General features: G+C 34.1%; 1 protein-coding gene across 1 annotated transcript in view; it reads left to right on the top strand.

The window, feature by feature from the left end:
* Positions 1–23,512, top strand: part of LOC148939235 (uncharacterized) — a 271,064-nt gene that overhangs the window by 25,795 nt on the left and 221,757 nt on the right. Inside the window, exon 2 of the mRNA XM_089106820.1 lies at positions 5,900–5,998. Within this exon, the coding sequence (XP_088962946.1) occupies positions 5,900–5,998 (99 nt within the window). The remainder of the gene's footprint in view (positions 1–5,899; positions 5,999–23,512) is intronic.

The following is a 23,512-nucleotide window of genomic DNA, read 5'->3' as shown; positions in this document are numbered from 1 at the left end:
CTCTGATGTGCTGAATCTGATGGTGTGATTTTCATTGAGATCACCTTACTTTTAGGGGCTGTTTTGCCCTTTTTTCGAAAATCAGGAAAATTTCCTCAGGCTCGTAACTTTTGATGGGTTAAGATTAAACTTAACAAAAAATATATATTTGAAATCAGCATAAAAAGCCGATTCTTTTGATATATCTATTGGTTACAACGAACTGTTTGACTAAAGTATTAAAAGTTTCATTCTGGATTCCAGCCTTTACTTTTTAGCAGTGGAGGTTCTGGCTTCTGTTGTACCCGGGGCAAAATCTTGATTAGAAACCCCTCCCTATCTCCCACAAAAATCTCAGTCCAAATTCTAATAAAATTTTTATTTATTGACGAAACTATTTAAAATTAATTAATTAATTAATTATTTTTTTTCAGCTATTTTTTAATTTATTATTTAAAATATTTAGTTATCATTATTTAGTTGTTGTTTTATTTCGTTAAATAATCAATAGTTTATTAATTATTTTCAATTTATAACTGTGCCCTCTAATTTATTCTAATAAAAATAAAATTTCAAAAATTACAAAATGACTATGACCGTTAGATTTTTTATTTGAAAATGTTAGCCCCTAAAATTTCTGCACCCAGGGCAAGTGCCCCGTCTGTTCCCCCTAAAAATAGCCTCTGCTTTTTAGTGCACCGTTTCTCAATATCGGGTCCCAGTCTGTCCCATAATCAAATGTCCCAGATAAAAAAAGATATTGCAAAAGCTCTGAACTTTTATGACTATTAACTTTTACTTTAGTTTTACTAAGTTTAAGTTTTATTAAATTAGCGAACACGTGCCAAAACATCAAAGGAAATAAGAATAATTTTAGTTTTATGTAAGCCTAGTGCTAAGGGATGGGTAAGTTTGGAACACTTTAAATTACTAACCTAGCAGTAAGTTGAACATGCCACTCAATGCCTTTTTTATGCTCTTTCTGAATATAATAATTGCTTTGCTTGCAAATTCAATTTGAAGCCCAGTATGGAACTCAAAGTTGATACCTTTTCTCTTATTTTTAGCTATATAAGTGACCTGGCACTTTGTGCCAGACAGTGTGCCTGGCACGATAAATCAGATCAGTCCAGTTTTTAAGCTGCTCCAAATTTACCAAGGGATGAACGGCGGTGGCGTTATTCAAGCTAGAACCTTCGTATTGTTTTTTTGCCAGTTTTGCTCGTATTTTGGCGCACATAAAAAAAATACGCGCTTTTTGCAGCAAAATATTTAATAAATTAAAATTGAAGGAAGATTTAATTTGGGAGAAGTTAGAGACAGTACTTAAAGTTTAGAAAAATAGTAAGACCTCTGATGTTGATAGTTTTGTAAGCAAGTTTTTGAAATATGGTGGTTATCAAGTTAAAGATAAATTACGGAATGTTGTTAATAGTGTTTTTCAAAAAGGTGAAGCGCCAAGTGGTCTTAGGAAAACGTTAGTTAAACTGCTTGATAAGATAGATGATAAAAGTGAGCGTGGGAATAACAGAGGCTTTAGCTTGATAGTTCCTTTTCGTTTTGCAATAAGGGCCCAACTTCACTTTTCCTAATTTTAAAGGAGAGCGAAATGAAAATAAAAGCACACAATGACAATTCTTTCTTACCAAACAGAATTTAAGAAACTTGAAGCTTTAAAGCCTGATTCCAAGTGAACTTTTTGATCGGAATTCAATGGGATTGTCCAAATTGCTGAATTACTCGTTACTTAGAAGATAAGGGACTTACGCTCTTTTTATGCCCTTTTGGAACATTTTACAACCAGGTCAGAATTAAGGATAAATCCAGTTTGAATAGACCTTATCAATAGATCTCTCCAAGCTCTTAGAAACATAGGCTTAACTCATTTTCGGGAGAAAGCGGCCCTTTTTGCAGAACGCCACGGATTTATCGGAAGCATAATTATTTACCATGATTATACTGATTAGACATGCTGTAGAAAAGGTTTTGGGAGAATGAAGGGGTAGGGATAGAAAGGGGAGAGGATGTTTCGACCATGTTTTCACTCTTACATTAATGATTGAGAAGTGTCTAAATTATCAGATACATATCTTCAGTTTTATAGATTATTACCAGGGGTTTACTTCAGTCGATAAAAAAGCATTAGGGAAGGTCCTATCCCTTTATGATTTACTGTTAAGTATATCAAAGTGACTAGTGCTATGAGCGAGAATAATATTGCTATGGTTAAGGTTGGAAGTGGGGTTAGCAAGGCCGTATCTAATGGGATTTCCGCGTTTGACCCCCTCCCACCTGAATTATTTGTCCGACTTTTAAAAACATAACAAAAATGCATATAAAAATTGCACTTGTATGATGTACGCCCTACCGCTCAAGTTGTTCATTCATTGACGCATTATAGAACCGGTTTCTTTGTTAGTTTTTTTCAGCTTAGCGTGAGACATGACAAAGAGAATTGACAGAATCGATGGAAAATATATAATTTGGGCTATATATTTGCACATTAGGGAATGGGGGGAAGTATTTGGACAGTATGAAATTAGAATACAATTTTTACAACATAATGTGCAGAATAATTGTACCTATGAAAGATCTTACCCAATCACCTTATAATTGTACCTAACACTTTAGGAATGCAGACCCGCTATGCTTTACCCCCCCCCCCTAATGTGCAAATACATAGCCCAAATTTATTTCTCAAATGTTATAATTTTATATTACTTTGGTATATTTCTATAGGATTGAGCGTCATAGAAATATATTAGAAGAATATTAGGCAGGGCCTATATCATACAAGTACCAAAAAAAATTATATATGTTTTTTTTAAAGAATGTTTTGTAAGACCACCTTCGAAAAAATACCCCCCCCCCCAACAAAAATACTGCATTTGCCCATGGAGGTCACTAATCGGTTCGGTGTGGAATTTGCACATTAGGGAATGGGGGGGAAGTATTTGGACAGTATGAAATTAGAATACAATTTTTACAACATAATGTGCAGAATAATTTTACCTATGAAAGATCTTACCCAATCACCTTATAATTGTACCTAACACTTTAGGAATGCAGACCCGCTATGCTTTACCCCCTCCCCCTAATGTGCAAATACATAGCCCAAATTTATTTCTCAAATGTTATAATTTTATATTACTTTGGTATATTTCTATAGGATTGAGCGTCAGAGAAATATATTAGAAGAATATTAGGCAGGGCCTATATCATACAAGTACCAAAAAAAATTATATATGTTTTTTTTAAAGAATGTTTTGTAAGACCACCTTCGAAAAAATACCCCCCCCCAACAAAAAATACTGCATTTGCCCATGGAGGTCACTAATCGGTTCGGTGTGGAATCAAGGGCTATGCTGGGTTGTGTCCTTCCTCCTCTGTTATTTTGATTGACTTGTCCTGTGGAACATAGAAAAGGCTATGGGAGAGGAATTCGTTTAGATGAGAATGTGAAACTGTCGTAGATTCATACTATATAGCTGATCTGAGTGTATAGCAAAACATAAATATATAAGTTTATGCTGTGGCGTATAGACAGATAGATACTGAACTGAAAAGCCGGTATTTCACATCTACAATAAATGTAAACTCACACAAAAATAAATCAGGAATAAATACAAAAATACGAAGAAAAAACAACAGATAATGCAAACGAAGAAAAAAGACAACGAACTGAATAGTAAGCGTATTATTTTCAAAATCAACCAGATCTTAGTGTTCTAGATAAATATGTTGTCGAAATGACTGAATTTTTGGGGATTTTTGAGTTCCGTGCTCAAGCATAGGCTTAACAATTAATGTTAAGAAGACCGAGTCGCTTAGACTAGAAGCAAATGAGGATAAAAATGTGATGTTCTGCACCAAGACAGTCGATCAAGTGAATAGCTCCATTTACGTGGGTAGTATGGTTAGTAAAGATGATGGAAGCTATGAAGGTGTAAAAAGTAAAACACCCAAGGTGCAGGGTGTTTTGCGAAGTTGAAAAACTTCGAAGAAGTTTTTCGAAGAACTTCGGGAAGAATAGGATTATAAGTCTGCAAACTAATTAGAACATTGGGAGCTATGGTAATACCGGGGATCAAGTTTAGCTCTCTGATATTGGTGCTACGAAAGGTTGAGGAAAATTCTCGAACATTCTCCCAAGAAAATGCCTAGGATAATTTTTTCAAACAGTTCGTGGTAACGATCTATAAGTAAGGAGCGACCCGGTCAATAGTAACCGAAACTCTAAAAAACGGAGTTTTGATACCAATAGACACATCAAAAGAATCGGATTTTTAGTTTCATCAAGTTTAGTTTTACTCATCAAAAGTTACGAGGGAGAATCTAGTTACGAGTTACGAGGGAGGCTGCGTGGGAGAATCTTTCAATGGAGGAAGTTTTCATGGGAGACATTTCAATGAAGGGTGTACCGGATTTCCCAGCATTGTTTAAAAAACGATCAGAAATTAAAAAAAAAAACAAGTTATTTTCAACTGAAAGGAAGGGGCAACATTAAAACTTAAAACGAACAGAAATTATTACACATATAAGGGGGTTGCCCCTAGTCAATACCTCGCTCTTTACACTAAAGTTTTTTAGTACTTTCAAAAGAGCTAATTATTCCAATTAAACGGCCTTTGGGATTCATGGGTCATTCTTAAAGAATTGGAACAAAATTTGAACTTTAGCGCAAAGAGCGAGGTAGGGGACGAACCCCTCATATACGTAATAGATTCTGTTCGTTTTCAGTTTTGATGTTGCTCCTTACTTTCAGTTGAAAAAACTTGTTCTTTCTTATTTAATTAGGTACAAAAATGTGTTTTGACCCCTGTTTCGAGGGATTTAATGACATAATGGATAAGGTAACGTTCAAATAAAGGGTAAGCAACGTTGAAATAAAGGGTAGGCAACGTTGTACGGATAGAGGATAACAGATCGCCAGGTTAATTTTTGACCCACCATCTGCGATCAAGCAAAAAGTAGGTCGTCCCCAGATGGATTGGGAAGAGGTTGTAATTTATTGTGAGGGGGTAAAGAGAGAAGCTTTGAATAGATTGGAGTGAAGAAGGAGTGGGCTTCATGTGGTTTGGTGCTTCAGTGAATTGTTAGTAGGAGTAATTAGTAATTTAGTAATTAGTAGTTAGTAATTTAGTAGTAGTTTCAACCTAAAAACTGTTCCTTGGCTAGCGCCCATTTTCAAATGTTTTTAAAAATGTATTTGTATTTTAAGTATTTTAATTTTTGTGATGTTATTAATTTTTTTAGTTTTTTAGAAAGAGCTAAACTTAGCAAAACTAATTGAAAAATGACATAATAATGACAATAATTAATAATGAATTAATGGCGAATCAATTGGTGAATATTACATGATGAATAATAGTAATATTTAAAAAATGACTTAATGAGTACTTAATACTTTCAATACTGAAATGTTCAATTACTAGAGATTTAATCGTTAAACCGGCCTTGAAGCTTGAAGTTTTGATTTTTTACATCATGTTTACACAATTGAAATACTTACCAAAAAAAATACAGGTTTTTATTTGAAAAAGTCAGGTTGTTAGTTAGCACCATACTCTCAAAATATTTATCTTGGATGGCAACCCAGCCTATAATATATTTAACTAGATTTCAGTCCAAATCTTAAATAGCTCCTATAGTCAAATTTGCATTCTGTTTAAACAACTCCTTTGCGACGTAATGTAAAAGTTTATTTTATAAATGTCTTTATAATTTGTCCTGGATCAAATTTCATCCCTGAATGATTCTAAAGAAAAGGGCCTCATTCGACATTTGTTCTCCGACATCTTAAAATTCATATTTTATTTAATTGTTAGATACTTTTGCATTATTCAGATAGATATAATCAGGTAACTTATTCATGCAAGGCGATTTTTCAATAAATTAACCGATAAATTTTGTTTTATAGCCTTATTGACATGGAATTTAGAAGAAACGCAAGCTAATCTCGATTTTGAATTGAAAAATTTGGAACAAGATGCTGCCATTGGAGAAGAAACGAGAAATGGTAAGTTTTCCCTTAATTATTTCCCCGATTCTCTACTCGAATTCTCCGTCCCGATCGATTCGACATTTGAAAGTCGAATATAAATACAATAGATATAAAGATAGATGTCTTCTTTAGAATGTTGTCTTGAATGTAATTAAACGAGCTTACCTGTCATGGGGTTGCGCGATCTAAAAATATTGAAATTGAAGGAAAATTCACCCGTGGAACATTCCGCCTTGCAAAGAACTCGCCCTCCGCGGAAAATTCCTCCTGTAAAATTATCCTGCACACAAAATTCCTCTCGCGTTTTCATAATGATCATATTTTTAAATTTTAAAGTATTTGGGACATTCCCCCGGGGGAAACTCTTCCTGCGGACAATTATACCACTAGAAAACGCCTCCGCGGAAAATCCGCTCCTGAGAAAGTTCTCCCCGTGGAAAATGTCCCTTAAAAATTAACACAGAAATTTCCCCCCTCTCGGACAATTTACCTTTGGGAAATTTCCCCCCTCGCGGACAATTTCTCCCTGGGAAACTTCCCTCACGTGCAAAACAACCATCATATTTAAATTTAAAAGTATTTGAAAAATTAGGTTTGGGCTATTAACTTAACCGTTGGGCGTTGTTGGATAATTGATATCCCAATATGTGACTAATGTGGGCGGAAGTAACCATTCAGTATTTGTTTTCAGGGGATCTCTAATTTCAGTCAGTGAAGAAAGTATTAGAAAGATCAAGAGGGCCTTGAGCGGGCAGGGAAATTATCATAAGGCCTTCGCAAGAGTATACTCAAAAACTTCTTAAAAGTTTTTTAGAGATTAGATGAACAGTGTAGTAATACATACAGGATACACAGACTGAATTCTATGTATAAATGATGTCTTTTGATTAGATTTATTATAGTATTATTTACTATAGTTCTACAAAAAGTGTTGTTTATTAGATCTATTCTTATATATATAATAGAATAAATGTCTTTATTAGAAACTAAAGACATTTATTGATATTAGAACATCTTCTATTAAGTTTTAATAGATTAGTTAAATAAAGTTTAGATACCTCTTAAATATATAAAGATTCAGAGTAATTAAGTGTTTAGTAAGTTCTATGTATTCATTTTAAAGTTTGAGCACTTAAGAATTAAATTTTGAGCATTCAAAGTATCTGACAGATGTCAAACTGACATCAGGACCCAGTTTTTACAAAGAGAAAAAGACAAAATTGCTGTCTTATTCCTTCGTGTTAAAAGTGTTCTTTAATTTCATTGGTTTATTTTTGTGACATATTTTCGTAGGCCAATCAAAATGCTCTTTAAGCACATGTCAGAAAGGGATGCCAAATAACATCCCTTTTGTTTATCCGTTGTTACTCTGTCAAATTTTGAGCCAATGACAAGAACACAAAAACAAATTAATTCTTTTGTCTAAAATTATAAGCTAGTAAGAAAAAAGTTTTTGATTAAATTTTTTTTTTTTTTAAATAAACTTTTTTTTCTCTGTAATATTAGTATCCTTCAATTTTTTTTTCATGTGTTTAGTTCCTAAAATACCAAGTCAGGTGTTTTTGCACATACAAAAATTGACTGCCAGCTAGCTGGAAAAAAAAACCTACCTGACAAAATGATATCGGGGATCCCATTTCTCAAAGTGATAGGAATTGACTTAAATTTCCTGACTCCATTTGTCACTGAATTTCAAATTATTCACTGCCAGTTCATTATTGATGGTAGTTGAAAAGAATTTCTCATTCTCCCTTAAAAGCTTTTCTAGCGTGGAATCGATAACTTATGGTACATTTATTCAGGACGAGGATTTTATAATGACCTTCCATGATACATAAATTCTAAACAGAGCAGGTAGGCTGAGAGTAATTGTCATTGTATGGATATACCTATTAGTAGTAAAGACGGTGGGAGCAGTGAAGATTTTAAAAGTAAAATAGTCAAGGATCAGTGTGTTTTTTCACAGTTAAGTTTAAAAAATTTGGAAGAATAGGAAGATAACTCTGCAAACCAAGATTAAAATATTGGAAGCTACAGTGATGACACTGGTCAAATATGGCTCTGAAGCCCGGGCCCTCCAAAAAGCGGATGAAGACTTGCTAGATGTTCTCCAGAGAAACTGCGTAAGGATTGTTCTGGGTAACCGGCTGACTGGCCGTATTTAAAACAGTAGGCTGTGAGAAAAGTTTGGTTGAATCCCGCTTTTTAAGGCTATAATGAGAGAAAGGTTGAGATGGCTAGGACATGTTCTGCGGATGAAGGATGATAGATTGCCAAAGATTGTCTTTTTCGGCCAACCATCTAGCGCTAAACAGAAAGCAAGTCGTCCGTGGTTAATGGACTGGGATTTAGGAGGAGAGTGCGTAGCTGTGTTGGCCTCAGGTGTCTTGGTGCTGCGGTGAGTTGTTGTTAGTAGTAGTAGTAGAATTGATTAATTGAAAACTTAAATTATCATGTTTCTGGTGTCTCTAGTATTCTACAGTCTTTACTCGAAGTACTGAGGACAGTGAAAATGAAATCTGAATATTTTAATTGGTTAAGTGGAAACTTAATCTAGTGTTAAGTTATCTGGTGTCTCTATTATTCTAGGGTCTTTGGTGATTATATATATATATATATATATATATATATATATATATATATATATATATATATATATATATATATATATATATATATGTATATGTATATATATATATCAGAAATATAAATGGGAATTCAATTTTTAATGAGTTATGCAGTTTTGATGGCAGTGGATGCTAAATAAAAATGGAAACTTAAGTGAAAATTTAGCTAGAAGTGTATGGTTTCAAATAGCTTAACAAGGTATAGCTTCTCTTTGTATGTGTAGTTGTTTTTGGCAATGTAAAGATTGTTATTGTTTGAACTTGTACTGATAAAAAGTGTTGACAAGTTTTACTAATTAGTTTTTTTGAATAATTTGACTAATTAGTTGTATTTTCTATCAGTGCGAAAAAAAAAATAGAAAGATCAAGAGAGCTTTGAGGGAAAAGGCAACACTTCGATGTGACAACACTGACGAAGATGGGATACGTCCAAAAATTTCACTATTTTGAAATGACCAAAAGAACAATCTTAAAAAATCGTGGTTGTCGAACATATAGGCATAAAATGAGTCCGGGGACAAGAGTGTTTTTATTTTAGTGTTCTTGGCAATTTAACAGTCACGACTTGAAAATAAAATATTTATGACAACTCCTTTCTTGTACGTTACTTTGTCTCGTCTACAAGTACAAAACCTCTTGAATTAAAATCAAATTTTGTTTAATCACCCAGGTTTAGGAAGGAGCCAATTAGCTCATGATTAGCCCCTAATTAGCTCCTCTCTTATGGAGGAGCCAAGAGCTGAGGATCCTTACCTATGTATGGAATGAAATTTAAAGTAGTTCCTTACAAACAGGGTCTCATCCAAGGGATACTCGGCTAGATCACCATTTCTTGCTCAAAAATTATATCTGAACTATACATCGGTCTTAATGAGCCTTCAAGTATAAAGTAAATATGAATAACATAAAATATCATAGTGATGTTAAAGATAAAGTGCAGGCTTATACAGCTAATCAAACATAAACAAAAATACTTGAGACACAAAAAAAAAAAATAGGCAAAAATACAACTATGAATGCTCGACTTTCTCCCAGGGTTAATATTTAGGCCCTAAGGATCATTTTTCAGTCCCTGGTGCTGAGTTCTTATTTGTGTGTTTTTTATTCAATAAAGTAAAGTCAAGCAAATAAAGGCAATCATATGTCATAGCATCCAAGGCAGTGATTCTCAGCAGCCCACGAAGAATTGACCTCTCAGCCAGAGCCGTATCCAGGATTTGGCTCGGGGAAGGGGCATATTTTGGTTCGGTGGGGGTGACGAAAAACTTTACAAAACACAACAAAAAGTTGTTCATGTACAACATGCATTTTTGTTACTTTTGTACCTAGTCAGACAAAAATGTCGATATTGGGGGGGGGGGTCAGACCTGGTACCTTCCCCCTAGATATTGCCCTGATCTCAATTAAATTATATTATGTAACAATAATCAAATTATTTGTATCTTAAGTAAACTACTTAACGGTTGGATGTAAGCAATCCCTTTATTGTAATAGTTTTTTTTTTATTTGATCTTTATTTCTATTTTATCTTTTTCCATTATCATGATTTTGTCTTATACCTCGCTTGACATTAATTAGGCCTAGTTCTTTGAATTTCTAGCTATTAATATTAAATTTATTAATGCATATTTTTTACGATTTTTAAAAAGTCAATTGCCTAATTATGGCATTACGGCTTGTTTGTCATGACTTTTTGTTATGGTAATGTAGTAATTATGGCTTTTGTAATAGGTATGTCCTTGATTTATCAACTGAAATCTAATGGTGCACCAAATATGAATATGTACTATTAACATAAAAGGGTCTTCCCAAATTTGGATCAGAGTCGTATCCAGGATGTTAATCATGGAGGAGGGGGTATTTTGCATGGGCGGAGGGATAAAAAAAACTGTACAAAATGCAACAAAAATTATATTATATGTATTTTGTTTCTTTTGCACCAGTTGGACAACAATTTTTGAGGGGGGTGGGGGGGGGGGGGGCTCGACCCGGCCCTGATTGAGATTAAAATTATGGTTTAGCTCAACTTTCGATAGTGCGAATTGGCCGCCAAAAAGTTAAGACACATTGCTTGTATTTAGAAGGTTTTTACTTATAAAAAAGGGATGTACCACGAAAGCTTGTCGTTCTTTTTACTGGCTTAATATTTCCCACAAAAGAGCCAATCAGGTTTTAAGAAGACGGGGCTTTTAATGTATGCAGAAAATGCATTTTCTCGTCTGTCACTAGAGTGGTTCCTTCGTATTAGTTCCCCCGGTTTTAAAAGATCTGATTGTAGCAGCCCTGTACGCACGGCAAATCCTGTTGGATGTAAAAAGTAAGGGTTAGGTTAGTATGCAGAATATAGGCTATTCCCAATATCAGAAAAGAAAAAAATACAATGTAACATACATAATTATTATTTTTTTTTTTTTTTAGCAAATGTGTTCCTTTTATCTTCGACTGTTAAGGGAACACATAAAGAAAAGAAAATGCAACCGATATTTTTACATAGGTTTTATAAAATTTTCATGGTAATATTAGATGGCATGGACTATTTTTGTTTTCAGAGAAGTGTTGTTTTTTCCTCTTATCATTTCCGATGCCATTTGAAAGACTTGATGGATTTTGCAACAGCAGTTAAAACGTCCCTTGCTACTGATTTGAATTACTACTCTTCTTGGGATTTCAACTTCCATGTAAGAACAGTGGCGGTTCTGGCCTCTCTTGTGCCAGGGGCAAAATATTGATTAACGCCCCTCCCCCTGTCCCCGGCAAAATTTTCGGGTAAAATTTTGTCAAAAGTTCAAAAGTTTCTTTTATTAACAAAATTATTTTCAATTTATTAATTAATTAATAAGTTATTTTTTAATTATTTATTTTAATTATGTTTATTATAATCTTTTTCATTATTTTCATTTTATTAATTAATTAATAATCTATTAATTATTTTCATTTATTAAGAGCACCCTCTACTTACTTTCAGTAAAAAAAAAATCTAAAATTACAAAATGATTATAACCGTTAGATTATTTGTTTGAAATTTGGTGCCCCTAAAATCCCCCCTCTATACTTCCCCTAGAACCCCCTCCGGGTAAGAAGGAACACGAAAGTCAAAAAAAGTTTCAAAAAAAGTTTTTTTCGTACGTGCTGTAAAGAAAGGAGAAGCAAAGAATTTCCATCTTTTGCCCTTTAATCCATTAAAATGTTTACCCTATATATCTTCTCCATTTGCATTAAAACTTTTCCATACAGCAATTGACACTGAAGTTTATGCAAATCAAATTATGTTGCTTGATGCAAGGCATGTAAAGCAGGCATTGATTTTGCTGGGGAGATGAAGGGGATATTCCGTCATATACGGCTAATTATGTGACAATTTTAAAAGAATATGAGACAATTCGCTGGACTTATTTAGGGAAGAGACAATCTTTGGGGAGGGGAGGCATTGTTTTTTCGATTTTATTTTTATTAAGCCGCAAAGAAATGTATTTTTCAAAATCTTTTAGGGGGATACTTTTTTTTTTTTTTTTTTAATGAGAGTACCAGAAAAGGGTATTTTTCATAATTTGGGCGGAAGGAGAATTGCCCTCCGCTCCCCTCCCAGCTTAAACCCCCTGGATCCGATTCATTTGGACCCCTCTCCTACACAGGGGCGTAATTTGCTATGGGACAAGTGGAACAACTGTCCCCTCCCCAGATCGCGGTCACCCCCCCCCCCCCCAAGCTGAAATTTAGTTTCTTCAAAAGTCTTGTTAAAACTAAGATAAGCGTGCATATTTCCAGCATCTACAGAAACGGGTCAATTTTCTTGAGTATATCTTTGCCTTTATGGTACTATATGGCTCATTTATCAGTTTTCACTTGACTTGGGAAAATCGGTTCCAACTTTGCCCCCACCCTTCAGGATTTTGCTGAAATTATGTCACTACTCCTACATAAATGGCTTTGTGATCTGTGTGTTTATTTTCTAGTTATGAATGAAAATCGAACAACAAACAGTTTGTTGTTTATCTATGTTACTTTAAACCTTATGTATAAAGATTAAATAAATAAAAACAAGTTTTTTTTAACTGAAAGTAAGGAGCGATGTTAAAACTTAAAACGAACAGAAATTATTCCGTATATGAAAGGGGCTGCCCCTCCTCAACGCCTCGCTCTTTACGCTAAAGTTTTTTATTGTTTAAAAAAAATAGAGTTGTGAGAAAGTCAAACTGTAATGCAGGTTTTGATTTTGGCACACCGTAGGCTACATGATAATTAAAACAAAATTTGCATATTAATTTTACTTTTATTTGGTTAAATGGCTTTCTCAAAAGTTGCTTAATTTTATTTACGAACGTTTTTATTAGTAATAAATATACGTAACTTACGAATTAACTTACGTAACGAACTTCTATATTCATAGATTTTCAATACGTAGGCCTATATTAGGGGGTTCGCCCCCTAGTCAATACCTCGCTCTTTACGCTAAAGTTCGAATTTTGTTCCAATTCTTTAAAAATGACCCCTTAATCACAAAGGCCGTTAATTAGAATAAATAGCTCTTATGAAAGTACTAAAAAGTCTTTGGCTTAAAGAGCGAGGTATTGACTAGGGGGCGAACCAAATCATATACGTAATATCTTCTGTTCGTTTTAAGTTTTGATGCTGTTCCTTACTTTCAGTTTGAAAAACTTGTTTTTTTTATTTAATTTCTGATTTTTTTTTAATAATGCTGGGAAATCCGGCACCCCCTTCATAGCAATGTCCCTTTCCCCATGAAAACTTCCTCAATGGAAAGATACTCTCACGTAACCCCCGACCCACTCCCCCTCCCCCCACTACCAGAAAAAATCTCCCCTGATAACGTATGTATACTTCCCAATAACCAATAGCCTACTATGTTAACATTGGGTAAAGTTCTTAACTTTCAGGCCCCCTGGGGCCTTTGGGGGGATTATGTCATCCTAAAAGACATAGCTGTCATATTTTCGACCATGCTGAACAAAATGGATGTCTCAAAATTTTGATCGGGTGACTTTGGGAAAAAAATGAGCGTGGGAGGGGGCCTGGTTACCCTCCATTTTTTTGGTCACTTAAAAAGGGCACTAGAACTTTTCATTTCCGTTCCAATGAGCCCTCCCATGATATTCTACTACCACTGGGTCGATACGATCACCCTTGGGAAAAAAAAAACAAATAAACACGCATCCGTGATCTTTCTTCTGACAAAAAATACAAAATTCCACATTTTTGCCGATAGGAGCTTGAAATCTCTACAGTAGGGTTCTCTGATACGCTGAATCTGATGGTGTGATTTTCATTAAGGTTCTATTACTTTTAGGGGGTCTTACCACCTTTTTTCGAAAATCCACCAAATTTTCTCAGGCGCGTAACTTTTGGTGGGTAGGTTTAAACTTAATGAAACTTATATATTTGGAATCAGCTTTAAAATCTAATTTTTTTGATGAATCTATTGGTATCAAAATCCCGTTTTTTAGAGTTTCGATTACTATTGAGCCGGGTCACTCCTTACTTGCAGTTCGTTACCACGAACTGTTTGATAGAATTGCTAACAATGCATTTTCGCCAATCATCTGCAAACAGTTGTCCAAATAGATGTATTTCTAAGTGACTCCAGGAATGAGACTACATCTAAAGCAATAATTGGTTATGAAAATTTTTTCACAAAGCCGCACCGAATTTTTAAGCAAAAATATTGACATGTACGGATTCAGAAGAAACAAAACAAAAACAAATAGGGTTTTTATTCTTCGTTATTCGGCAAGACTTTCAGGAAAAGCTTTTTCCCTGCTCGTCTGGTATGGCAATACTTTGTTTGACATTCAGTTTAACTTTGACGGAGAAATTTGAAAGACAGCCATATGGTCTTTGGCAATAATTTTTTTAGAAGAGAAAATTTTTTAATCACATCGCTAATGATTCGTACCGCGCCATGGAGTTTCATTTCACTTTTAGGGGAACTAATACTTCTTTTCAAGGGAATGACATATATTGGATTGTCCCAGGGGTGGATCTAGAGTAAAATCTTGAGGGGAGGCAATGTAACAAGGGCACCAATAATCAGAATCTTGGGGGTGGGGTAATGTGACAAAGGTGTCAATAATTGACCATAGTGATAAATTTATTTTGAAAAAAGACTGAAAAAACAGAAAAAAGGAATGAGAGCACCAGAAAAATCTTGGGCGGGGGACCCCTACATCCAAAGCGGATTGTACCCCCCTACTCTATTGTAAAATTTTAAACGCATACAAATTTGATTATATCCATTTTTGTTACGTTTTCACGATTCAGACAAACATTGCTAGATGCAGCTTCTAGCATCTACAGCTAGAAGCTGCATCGTTGTACTTTCATTGTTTATTGACAAAATAAAATAATAAATATTATATGTTAATAAAATATCGCTGAGGAAAATTAGGGATTAATCATTTTTCAACTCTCGAATTGCTTTTATTTAGTAGCTACTGTACGAGAGTTGTGGTTTGATACCACTTTCTAGAGCTATAATAAAAGAAAAACTAAAATGGCCCTGCCGCATTTTATGGATGATAAATAAAAAAAAACAAGTTTTTTTTTAACTGAAAGTAAGGAGCGACATTAAAACTAAAAACGAACAGAATTTATTCGGTATATGAAAGGGGCTGTCCCCTCCTCAACGCCTCGCTCTTTACGCTAAAGTTTTTTTTATCGTTTTAACAAATAAAGTTTTGAGATAGAGTCAAACTTTAGCGTAAAGAGCGAGGTGTTGAGGAGGCGACAGTCCCTTTCATATACGGAATAATTTCTGTTCGATTTAAGTTTTAATGTCGCTCCTTACTTTCAGTTAAAAAAAACTTGTTTTTTTAATTTAATTTCTGAACGTTTTTGAATTAATGCAGGTTTTGAATTTGGCTCACCGTAGCCTACATGAATAATTGAAACAAAATTTGCGTATCAATTTTACTTTTTTTTTCGGCTAAATGGCTTTCTCGAAATTTTGTTCTGACGTAACTTACGAATTAACTTACGTATCGAACTTCTATTTTCTTTTTCTATATTCGAACTTCTATATCATAAAGGCCGGTTATTTAGAATAGATAGATCTTTTGAAAGTACTAAAATAACCTTTATCGGAAAGAGCAAGGTATTGACATGGGGGCAATTCCCCTCATACACGTAATAATATCTGTCCGGTTTAATTTTTAATGCTGCTTCTTACTTTCAGTTGAAAAAAACTTGTTTTTTTATTTAATTTCTGATCGTTTTTTAAATAATGCTGGGAAATCCGGCGTCCCCTTCATATAAAAGTCATTTCCCCCACGGAAACTTCCTCCATGGAAAGATCGTCCCCCTTAACCCTCTACTACAATCCCCCCTCTCACCAAAAAATCCCTCCTGAACCCCTGTATACTTCCCAGTAACCAATACTATGTGTAAACAATGGGCAAAGTTGATGACTTGCAGCCCTTCCCCTCGACTATTTATGCTTACACAGATTTCTCACTTCAATATTTTTGCAAACCTCAAAAGCCATCCTATCAGATGATTTGGCTTCCTAACGATTGATGATATCGGATGACATTGAGTGGGCAGAGTGTTATATAATTCAAATGTGGGCGGAGCGTTATCCAATCCAATGACATTGTGCGTGCGGGCAAGTTTTGTTAGATAGCCAATGTAATTGAGGAACGCGTCACCCCGTGTATTTTGTAAGGAGTGAGATATCCGATGAAGCTTAATAGATAATCTTTGATAAGAATGTCACTCGATCAATATGACAAAAAGTAATAAGTATGACATGACATAGATGAATAAGTCAGCGAATAGAAAGTGACGTAGCACTGTCGCTTTGTGAGTTTCAGCTGGTAAGTGCGATTGAAGACGAAATCGGGTGAAGTCTTCCTATTTTCTCGAAAAAAACTCTTCAATATCTAATTAAAGAACGATTACGATAGTATTTTGGATGAAAGTTTAAATAGGAAGCTTCCATTTATTTTATTTCAGATTTTTTTTTTGAATTTTATTGGCTGGAGAAAATAATTTTTCCGCATGCCAAATTTAGAACTCTGATTCCCAGCAGACAGAGCCGAATATTTTCTAAAACAGGAAGCTTTTGCTTATTTTACACTTAATTTGACGGCCGGAAATTATAATGTTTCTTTAATATAAAATTCATCTGCCAAATTTGAAACTCGTATCCAAAATAAAGCGACCCAAATATTTGCTTTAAAGTAAATTTTTATTTATTTTATGCGTAGTTTCACCAGCCTTGAGAAAATGATGTTTCTGCAATGTAAAGTTCGCCTGCCGAATTTGGTCTCTGATCCAAAACAGAAGTGAACCGAATATTGCTAACATTAACATTTTTTTTTTTACCTGGCTTAAAGCTTGCTTCTGGATTCTTATTCTCTGGCTACTATCCAAATGTTAGATTAAGTAGTAATTAAATAAAATCCTCTTTTGACAGAATTGTTTTTTTTTTTAGCAAATCTTGCATTATTGTCATCTATTTCTAACACCGCACTTCCTGTAATGCTTAAAATTAAGAGATTAAAATGAAGCCTGTAACTGCAAAAAAAGAATTTATGACATAGCTTGATCTTCTTCCTCTATTTTTAGTTGTACTTTCTCGGAAGGGTGGGACTGGATGACAGACAACAAGTGAAAACAATCATTTTTATACAACTCTGAAAAAGTTATGCCAGCTTTGCCTCTCACAGGGACTATCTGTCTTATGACATAGCTGTCTTATGACTATCTGTCTTACGACAATTTATGACATAGCTTGTGTTCTTCCTCTATTTTTAGTTGCACTATCTCGAAAGGGTGGTACTGGGTTACAGACAACAAGTAAAAACAATCATTTTTATACAACTCTGAAAAAGTTATGCCAGCTTTGCCTCCCTCGGTGACTATCTGTCTTGGCTTTACTCTAATTAGCCCTGGCCCTCAAGTCTTTCATCACTTGAACTAAGTTGATGATCAAAAAATCAACGGCAAAACTCAGATTAATTTTAGTTTCTTTAAAATTAAAATGATTTCTTGGTTATAAATGTATGAATAAAGTCATTGATTGACATTTATCATTCATTTATCGACCAAATTAATTGACTATTAAGTGATCTACATCCTCATGATGGACACGTACGATTGGACTCTTGCGCCTAAGATGGTCGCCTACTACTTGATCTTATCGTAAGATACGATGTAATATAGAGCCGCGTTTTCAGGCTCAGCGGGTTTGAACATGGGTTGTTCTTGTCTAGTTTCAAGTTTCTTTTTTTTTTGTCTAGTTTCAGCGGGTTCGAAGTTTCAACCCCGTGTTTTTCCCGAGAACCCGCTTTGTGAAAACGCTTGATGCACTAGACGAGAACAACCCGTGTCCGAACCCGCTGAGTCTGAAAACGCGGCTTAGGTTAACCATGGGAACTGTGAGTTAAAATTATATTCGTCGGAATGGGGGGTGGCTCCCAAAAATTTCCTCCCCCCTTCCTCCCCCTCCCCCCAAAAAAATCAACAGCTAATGTGTCTTCTGAAACAGTGAATGACTATCCACTTAATATGTCGTTGCCAATATGTAGAATGAAGCTTTATTTTGTCTTACTGTTAAAATATTTATTATTATCCTATAATATTATTATTAATATTGTCCAATAAAACATATAATAACCCTGTCCTCTTAATATTAACAACAATTCTATTGCATTTTGTATTTTAATAAAAAATATTTTTAAATGTGACTGTCAAGAAAATGACTGTCAATCACTTCAAATGTGGGTGCATTCGCACAGCATAAGAAGTAAATCGTTTATCAAGAAAGAATGGTGTTAATCAGGCACAGGGATAGAATGTTTTCAATACTGAGGAAAGTCCCGAATTTGTCAATAAAAAAAGGCAAATAGGCGAAGTACAAGAAAAATATAAGAAATTCAGAAAAAAAATAGACTTGGGGAGGCTCTCAAGGGTATGTTTCAATTTGCTATTGAGATTTGCACCAAGAATTGATCAACAGAAAATAATCCAGACATAGTTATTGACTTCTACTACTACGACTACAAACAAGCCAGTGCTGCATAAATACGACTCAAGCCAACACAGCCGCTTACCCTCCTCCTCTAGCCCAATCAACCCAGAGCTTCATTCTGTAACCTTTCCCGCGTAGTTCTAATTTCATTCAAATTTTTTCTGAAGACCTATTGTCGACACACTTGGGGACAACCTGCTTTTCCTTTGTAGATAGAAGGAAGGCCAAAAAGGTCTTTGGCAATCTGTCGCCCTTCATCTGTGTACCGTAACCTAGGCATCTTAATTTTCTATTTATTTTACCCATAGAAAGTGGAACGAACCATATTTTTTTACAACCTGCTGTTTGATATACGGTTAATCCTTTCATGAATTTGACTTATTCAGAAGCCATTTGACCAAGTCCATATAATAAACAGCAGAGAAAGCCGAGAAATATTATAATATATTATAATATATAATATATTATAAATATTATTCAATTCTGATACAATGATCACCTAGTTCAAAATATTTTTGGAAATTTCAATAAATTCTTGTGCGCTCGAATGTAAAAAGTTCTTATAACTGCATTTTGAAATTGATTTAGTCGAATTGAATTCTGAAATAAAATTGTTTTGCCGTTCGACGAGAAAATAGTTTTTTTGTCGTTTTCTGTACCCTTAAGGGAATATCTCTCATGACTGAGAGTTCATATATCTGGGGCTTTGGCTGTAAAGCCTAAAAGAATGAACTTAGTCAGATTGACCTCTGAAAGGCTCATATATTAACATAACTCATTCCATGAACATTATTATGCTCAATGGTGGCCCTTTCCTCTCTTGCGTCCGGGGCAAAATTTGATAACCGCCCCTGCGTCTCCCACAAAATTTTCATGCCAAAATTAAAGAAAAAAATTTCATTTATTAACAAAATTATTCTCAATTTATTAATAAATTAATAATTCATGTTTTAATTTAATTTTTTTATTATTTTAATTATTTAATTATTTTAATTATTATTATTTATTTTCTAATTTTATTAATTAATGAATAACTTATTAGTTATTTTCATTTATTAACTGTGCCCTCTACTTTAATTTAATAAAAGTAAATGCCGAAAATCATAAAATGATTATTACTGTTAAATTATTGATTTGAAATTTTACACCCCTACATTTCTGCGCCCTAGGCAAGTGCCCCCTCTGTCCTTCCCCTAAAACCGCCTTTGATTATGCTTCCTATTCTCTCCTTGACCCAACGAACAGGGTTTATAGGGGGAATCATCGCAGTTGTCCGATGTCTGTTCAATCAAACCGAAACATAACTCAATTATTCTTCTAGATTAGGTAAAAGTAACTGATTTGTAAGCTACTTCTTAATACTGGGAGCAAGCCAGGAATAGACCTGCTTATAAAAATTAGATTCTTCTAAATTGGAGGAAAAGTTTCGGCTCCCATGGAGTAACTTTCAATATTTTACATAATTTTCGAGCTGGAAATTTATTCTGAAAATACTTGTCGACCGAGCATCCACATATTGTCTCAATGCCATACCCGGGATATTTTCTCGGAGGCTGTTTTACTCAAAAGAAAATTGGGGGGGGGGGACACAAAAAACCTCAAAAAAAGCATACAAAATTTTTTTATGTTCATTTTTGTTACGTTTTCACGAGTCAGGCAAACATTTCAGGGGGGGGGGGCATTAAAACCCCCTAACCCTCCCCCCTGAACCCAGCTTTATATAGGCTTCTTTATAAGGGGGAGGGGATAAGTTCTTCGAAACAGGAAAAAATTGCCAAATTATGTCGCAATTATTGGAAGTTACTAAAAAAATCAACGAAGTTGGGTAATCTGGAAGTTTGGAAATTCTAACTTCTGGATATTTACTTTTTTTGTCAGCGTTTTCTGTCAAATATTAAAAACATCTTTCTTACTATGAGCGATTCGTCTTCAGTATATCAAAAGAGGTTTTTCGACTTTTTTCGGGTTTGGATTTATAGTTCTCTCCTTTCAACTACACTAAGCACAATGGATCAATTGGTCCCAGTTAATTATGGAGGAGGGCTGGGGGTTTGGGACTGCCACCTCCAAATTCTGAAGATTTCATGGTTTTTTTTTAATTTATTTTTGCATAGTTTATATTTTTTCAAACTTGGCCACCTTCCAGAAATAAGTCCCTGTGTTGGACCTGATTGGTCCTCTGTTTTCAAGTGGGCTGCGCCATTGTGATTAGGAGAAGCTTCAGCCCATTTTTGGGGATCCATGTATTGAAAAAAACTTATTATAAGTGATTAGCCAACTAAAAAGCTCATATTCTTACCTAATTTTTATGTTTTTGGAAGCTCAAACCGGAAAGTCTCCCCCTTCTAGTTTTAGAATTTTTTCGCAAAAAGTTTTCCAGAAGGCAATGAGTAGGATTTTTAGTAATTATTTTAATTTTTGATTTTTTTTGTTACGTAATATCTTTTAATAAGTAAAAACATATTATGGAATGTCATGGGAAAGCAATACCCTCCAAAATTCGTATTTATTTCAGCCATCAAGACTTGAAACCGCAACAAAACAGTCCCTCCAAGCATCTCATAGTTGTGGTAAGATCAGTCATGCGTGACTTATCTTCTTCACCACAGTTACTTGACTCAGGCTGTCGACTCATGCTTTGATGTTATATTTATAGGCGCCAAGTTTTGATTTTGAAAAGGGAACCGCGACACGAGCAGGGTTGCCAATTATTTGGTCCATGAATGTGTCCCCTGAGTATCCAAAAATTCTTAGCTAAAATGTGTCCATCTTGAAATCTCAAAAACTATAGGTTATTTTTTTACCAGTTGTATTATTGACCAAAAGACGCGGCTTTAACCTATTTCAAAGCGGTAATTTAACATCAAATATAATGAAAAAGAATGAAAAAGAATATATATATATATATATATATATATATATATATATATATATATATATATATATATATATATATATATATATATATATATATATATATATATATATATATATATATATATATATATATATATATATATTCAGCTATATATATATATATAGCTATATATATATATTCAGCTGGGAAATGTTTTGTTTTATCATAAATCTGTAAAATATATCTTTTTTTATCCTTTTATGTCCCAAATTTTTAAATTGTGTCATTTGTTTGCTCTTTTATGTCATTGTGTCCCGGCACATGGGAATGTGTCCTTTTGACATAAAATGTGTCCAGTTGGCAATCCTGAGCACGAGTGTCACCAAGAAATTTCTCAGAGGGTGGGCCAACTGCTACCAGGATCTTTATTTTAGCCAAGATTCAAACGAGAAAATTTCTCATTTCGATATTTGTATTCAGTTTTCAATGTCTACTTGTTTCCCAGGGGATGGGGGCGTTGCCTTCCCCCGCTGTCTGCCAGTATCCATGGACTGGAGACCATCAATTTGGACTTGATTGAATATATGTATGTTACATTTTCATTCTTTTTGAACACTTTTAACTCTCCTTAGAGAGATAAAAAAAAACTAAATATTATGTCAAGGGTATTCCTGACCCTTTCTCCCAAACTTTTGAATCAAAATCTGTCCTCTTGGTTTGCAATTTTTTTTAATCTTAAAGAAATTTTTTTTAAGTTGAAATACTTTTGTTTTAAACAGAAAAAAATTATCTCCATTTTCTTTATTTCCAAAAGAAGATTTACTTTCTATTTCGAATAAAAGTATGATTCATACAAGATAAACAACAGACCTTTCTAATTCAAGGAAAAAGAATTAGACACAATATGAAAATCGTTTAACATGCACCTCTTGATTCATTTGATTTTAGGAAAAATGTATATTAAGAATTTAGGGAAGAGACGAACAAATAATAGATTTTTGAAAAATCTATTAAATTAAATTAAATAATAGTTTAATTAATTAAATAATAGATTTTTGAAAACATTTAGTTTTAAACATTTCTGAACAAATTTGTCAAAATTATAGAAAACAATGTCTCAGATTCTTATGAAAGAAACACGGACATTCATTTTCTATCCGAGGGGAGTCACCATTACAAAGGCAAATAAAATTGAGATAGTTTTTTTGCTCATGAAATATGATAGGTGATTTGAACTTTTCCCCGCTGAATTGTCAATGCTGTCAGATTTTCTTCTTTTTTTGTAGCTTTTAATGGCGTAAAACAGTGTTCCGTTGTAGTTTTATATTCTAATTTCATAAATTAAATATTTTTTAAAACTTTTTGAAGGTGATTTTTCTATGCTTTTTTTTCTTTTAATTACTTGTTGAAGCTACTATCACAACTACGATAATAATCGTATGCAATTATTGCAATTTCAGTGTTTCGCAGCAAAGAAAGTTCAGATTTGTCTATGTTTCTTAGAGTGCCATTTAAGACGGATTTTTATGAATCCCAACTATTTTGGGGGCCAACTAGTAAAGGGTAAACTCGGATTGATAGTAACTAAAAGCTCAATCTTTTAGAATTTTAAACAGAGCCTGAAACCTCAAACACAACGTCAAAATCAAATCAAAAGTAAACCATCCATCAAGGGTGTATCCAGGATTTTTGTTCAGAGGGGGTATTCTTGTTCGTTGAGGGGGGGGGGGGGTTACACAAACAACTTTTGAAAACGCATCAAAAATTTGTTTATATCAATTTTTGTTACATTAATATGAGTCAGACAACAATTGGGGGGGGGTCAAACCCGGAGCCCCCTTTCCTGGATATGGTCTTACCATCCATGGATATGGTATATGGTATAGCCTATATGCCCTACACTGCGAGTTAAAGGGATGTAGTACGATAAAGACTTGCCCTATCTCGTCTATTATAAACGTTTTGTTTGTGTGCTCAAACTATTTAGAATTATTTCGGCGGCCTTGATATAACTTGTAGAATTTAGATAATAGATTTAAATAAACGAGAAAAAAACT

Source organism: Artemia sp. Qi Xiang Cuo, chromosome 21, assembly GCF_049724085.1.
Source record: "Artemia sp. Qi Xiang Cuo chromosome 21, ASM4972408v1, whole genome shotgun sequence".
Lineage (NCBI taxonomy): Eukaryota > Metazoa > Arthropoda > Branchiopoda > Anostraca > Artemiidae > Artemia > Artemia sp. Qi Xiang Cuo.
Note: the sequence above shows the minus strand (reverse complement) of the source record. Positions and strands in the feature narration are given on the sequence as shown.